At 38.2% G+C, this 5,066-nt stretch overlaps 1 protein-coding gene and 1 pseudogene across 1 annotated transcript in view; both read right to left on the bottom strand.

Moving 5' to 3' along the window:
* Positions 1–1,109, bottom strand: part of LOC107573938 (surfeit locus protein 4) — a gene marked incomplete at its 5' end in the record, with an annotated part of 16,782 nt that extends 15,673 nt beyond the window's left edge. Inside the window, one exon of the mRNA XM_016260399.1 lies at positions 899–1,109. Coding sequence (XP_016115885.1) covers positions 899–1,109 — 211 coding nt within the window. The remainder of the gene's footprint in view (positions 1–898) is intronic.
* A 2,948-nt stretch (positions 1,110–4,057) lies between these two features.
* LOC107573941 (NACHT, LRR and PYD domains-containing protein 3-like) overlaps positions 4,058–5,066 on the bottom strand; it is a 14,198-nt pseudogene continuing 13,189 nt past the window's right edge.

Raw genomic sequence — 5,066 nt, 5'->3', positions numbered from 1 at the left:
GTGAGTGAGTGAGTGAGTGAGTGAGTGAGTGAGTGAGTGAGTGAGTGAGTGAGTGAGTGAGTGAGTGAGTGAGTGAGTGAGTGAGTGAGTGAGTGAGTGAGTGAGTGAGTGAGTGAGTGAGTGAGTGAGTGAGTGAGTGAGTGAGTGAGTGAGTGAGTGAGTGAGTGAGTGAGTGAGTGTTATAGTGTGTGTGAGTGAGTGTGTGTATGTGAGTGAGTGAGTGAGTGAGTGAGTGTTATAGTGTGTGTGAGTGAGTGTGTGTATGTGAGTGAGTGAGTGAGTGAGTGAGTGTTATAGTGTGTGTGAGTGAGTGTGTGAGTGAGTGAGTGAGTGTGTGTGTTATAGTATGAGTGTGTGAGTATGAATGTGTGTGTGTGTTATAGTATGAGTGTGTGAGTATGAATGTGTGTGTGTGAGTATGAGTGTGTGTGTGTGTGAGTGAGTGTGTTATAGTGTGTGTGAGTGAGTGTGTTATCGTGTGTGTGTGTGTGAGTGAGTGAGTGTGTTATAGTGTGTATGTGTGTTATAGTATGTGTTGTATTGTGTGTGTGTGTGTGTGAGTATGAGTGTGTGTGTTGTGTGAGTGAGTGTGTTACAGTGTGTGTGTTATCGTGTGTGTGTGTGTGTGTGTGAGTGAGTGAGTGTGTTATAGTGTGTGTGAGTGTGTGAGTGAGTGAGTGAGTGAGTGAGTGAGTGAGTGAGTGAGTGTGTTATCGTGTGTGTGTGTGTGAGTGAGGGAGTGAGTGAGTGAGTGAGTGTGTTATCGTGTGTGTGTGTGTGAGTGAGTGAGTGTGTTATAGTGTGTGTGTGTTATAGTATGAGTGTGTGTTATAGTGTGTGTTGTATTGTGTGTTGTATTGCGTGTGTGTGTGTGAGCTATAGTGTGTGTGTGTCTCACCGATCTGTCCGATGAGGTTGAGCAGCACGAAGCAGGTGGCGAGGAAGTATCCACAGCTCCACGTGGCCTCGATGTAGTCTCTCTGCTCGCTCCACTGGAACCACATGCGGATGCCGTCCTCCAGGAAGGTGCTGATGAGACACAGGCGAGCGACGTGAGGCAGATACTGCTTAGTGACCCGCAGGAACTGCAAACACAAGACCCACAAACGTCACATTACATCGACCAGCTGCACGAGACAAACGCAGACCGTCACATATTCACCTGGACTCTCATTTACCACCGGCTTCATCATTCAGCAGGTTCACAAAAATCCCTATAAAAATCCTACATATTGAGCATTTAGTCCCAGCATGACATTAAAGCAAGATGCAGAATAAATAAATAAATAAATAACAGTGGCATTTATTATAAACAAAGCCAAAACAAATTTAATGTTTTTTTCTTATTGCATTGACTGATATTTACTGATTACTGAATTAATATTCTTATATGCATTATTGATTAAATATTCACCAACATAAATATGAACATTTGATTTTGTCGTCATATTAGAGTTAAAAGTTTTTCCAGAGGGGATTCTGGATTTCAGCTGTTCTCACTTCATAAATCAGAAAATACTGTCAACAGACAAAACAAACACATTTTCACCCGGTTTTCAGGAGTAAAATGTTGTCTAAATCAGTGTGCATGAAATACGAACAAACCTTCAGAATATAGAGAGGAATAAAACTGTAACGTTTGGTGAATGTAAGAGAAAAAACTCTTTATAGCTAGATATGGATTGAGATCGAAATCTACAGACTCAATCAGAAAAAGTGCAGCAAGTGTGGATTTTGGATACCGGTGCATGAAAGAATACTGTTTTTGCCTTAAAAAACACAAAGCATCTGTCAGAATGAGACAGAACAGATCACAAAAACTGGATTATAAAGCCTTTTTAGATACTCTGAGATAGTAATGCCTCATCGAAAGAAACCAATGACTAAAACACACAGCATCTAAGGAACTACAGACTCTGAGGAGATCTTGAAGATTCTGCATCAGGGTCTGTAATGAACAGTATTATTAGATTTGATCTGAACAGCCTCACTAGAGCTCATGACAGACGGCAGTCAGCGGCCAAAATAGCAGCAGATATTAACAGACCACATCAGCTCTCAACAACAGCCAATCGCTGAGCGGATATGCAAATGTGACTGAGCTGACAGCCAATCAGAGCTCGGTTACAGTACTGACCCCATGAGAGTTTATGTGCTCCTTATTAGTGAAGAACTCAATAAACAACAGGACACAGACAAGACTACATCTGTGCAGTCTGAATATATACTCCAGGAAAGAACAAACACGCATTACTTGAAATAAAATTAACTGAAATAGCTGGCAAAGCAACATTTCTCATTTTCATTTAGTTTAAGTTGATGTACTAAAATAAAAACTGAAATACAATTATTTCGAAAAAACTATATAGACCAGTGTTATTTATTTTAGTATTATTGAGATGCTATTATAGTTTTTTATTAATATTTTGAATTAGTTTTTAGTTTTATATTTTCGTTTAAGTTTTAGTACACTTAAACGAAAAAAAAAATAGTTTTATGTTTTTGACGTTTTTATTAGTTTTTTTAAAATACGTCTATATAGTTTATCGGTTTTAGTTATTTTAGTACCATTTTAGTATCAACTTAAGCTAAATTAAAATGAGAAATATTACCTTGGCAACTAGCTGAAATAAAATAATTTTAAGTTTTTATATATATATATATATATATATATATATATATATATACACACACACATTTTTTTAAGTTTTTGGTTTTCTATAATAAATCTGATATAAATCAATCCTATCCAACAGAAGATTTTCAGTTAGTTTAGGTGCTCATTCGTCCTCTGTGGTGTACCCCAGGGATCGATTCTGGCACCTCTATTATTCTATACATGTTGCCTCTAGGACAAATTATGAGTAGATTTGATGTGTCTTACCACTATATATATATATATACACACATTTTTTTAAGTTTTTGGTTTTCTATAATAAATCTGATATAAATCAATCCTATCCAACAGAAGATTTTCAGTTAGTTTAGGTGCTCATTCGTCCTCTGTGGTGTACCCCAGGGATCGATTCTGGCACCTCTATTATTCTATACATGTTGCCTCTAGGACAAATTATGAGTAGATTTGATGTGTCTTACCACTGTTATGCGGATGACACCCAACTCTACATACCCATAAAACAAAGATAGACTCGCACATAAGAGATTAGAAGCATGTCTTCATGAACTTAAACTGTGGCTGACTAACAATTTTATGTTACTGAATGATGACAAAACCCAAATTATCTAATTTATTCCAATGTTTCCGCAAACGCCAACATATTACTCCTATTTTAATGGCTCTAAATTGGTTGCCGGTTCATCATTGAGTTGATTTTAAAATATTGATGTATGTCTTTAAATCCCTTATCTGAACACATCAGTCAGGTGTCTGCGGTCCGCAAACAATTACTCTCTAGCTCAGCCTCGAACACGACTGAAGTCAAGAGGGGATCGTGCATTTGCCGTTGTTGGACCTAGGCTCTGGAACAGTCTTCCTTTTTATCTGAGATCCCTGTCCTCTGTGCATGAGTTTAAATCAAAGTTAAAGGGGTCATATGATGAAAATGTTAGTTTTTGCTTACAAAGCTAGTTGCAATCAAACAACAGGTTGTGGAACAACTTACCACTACGTGTCAGAACTGCTTCTACATTTGCTGAATTTAAATCCATGATTAAAACGAATCTTTTCTCTTGTGCAACAATAAATAAATAAATAAAAATGTCAGAAACAAACAAACAAAAAATACTAAACCCTTTAATTACTTTATAAATATTTATAAAGACTACAATGATACTAAAACAGCACTGATACTACTCTGACTACAGTATGTACAGTGTGCACAGAACACATGGACTGCACAGTCAGAATGTGCATACGGATTTAAAAAACACTAGTATGCAGTATTAACAGATTAGAATCATGCTGCAGGTACTGACTTGCATCTTCTGCGACTCTCTCACACACACACACACACACACTCTCTCTCTCACACACTCCGTCTCCACATGCTGCCACTTGCCATCATTATAGAAATGATGAAATAATGAAAATATGAAAATAACAGACCGTTTTTATCACAAAATATCACAATAAATTCTCAGAGCTGTCACATTTTACACTTTTCACATTATTTGTCCATTCAAAAATTATGAGCTATGGAGTGAATGGTGTATTTTTCTGAATTAAATTGAGATTTAATCCCGAGTGCACAGTTCAGATTATTGTATGCATAACTCCATGATCTGTATTCAATTTTAAGATTTAATTTATTGCTTTAGAATAACATAAACCAATGAAATCTTCAACTCACACTAGTAATGTGCAATAAGTAAGTAGGGTCATATAAATAATATTTATATTACGAAGCTCTTCATTCTAACACAGTGAAACTGAAGAATCTGGATAAAGCCTAACTCCAGCATAGAGGGGCTCGGTAAATGTGGCGTGGTATGTGTGTAAGTGAATAAGTGTGTGTGTGTCAGACACACTGTAGAAGGACAGCTTGCCGGCTGGCCAGTCCAGATACACTCCCACTCTATTAGAGGAGGGAGAAGGGGCAAGCAAGTTGGTTCTCTTATTGCTGTGCCAGGCAGAGTATTTGTTATCAAAGCAGACCAGACTCCAGGACATTTCATTGAGGCCAAACCTACAGTCACTTCCCGTTCTCTGGATTCCCTTATACATCACTGACAATCCAGCTCCCCTCGCACTCCACTCAGCCTCCCAGTAATGACGTTCAGATAGACTCTCTCTGCACAAAACTTGTTCAAAGCAGTCAAATCTCTCAGGGTGATCAGAATAAGGCAGCTCCTCTTCCACTCGTGTCGCCTTTTTTCCCCCCTCAGACAGAGAGAGATGGTTGTTTGCTGTATTTATGTCCAGTGTGAGATTACAGGTGTCTGCACACAAGGAGAGAGATTTTAATTATATCGTTTATGATCTATGACAACCTTGTGTGTGTGTGTGTGTGTGTGTGTGTGTGTGTGTCAGTGAGTGTGAGAGAGAGAGTGCATGTGAGTGAGTGAGTGTGAGTGTGTGTGTGAGAGAGAGAGAGAGAGAGAGAGAG

The sequence above is a fragment of the Sinocyclocheilus grahami genome, unplaced genomic scaffold, assembly GCF_001515645.1.
Source record: "Sinocyclocheilus grahami isolate Dianchi unplaced genomic scaffold, SAMN03320097.WGS_v1.1 scaffold2072.1, whole genome shotgun sequence".
Lineage (NCBI taxonomy): Eukaryota > Metazoa > Chordata > Actinopteri > Cypriniformes > Cyprinidae > Sinocyclocheilus > Sinocyclocheilus grahami.
The sequence above is the reverse complement of the archived record's forward strand: the minus strand, read 5'-3'. Positions and strand labels throughout refer to the sequence as shown.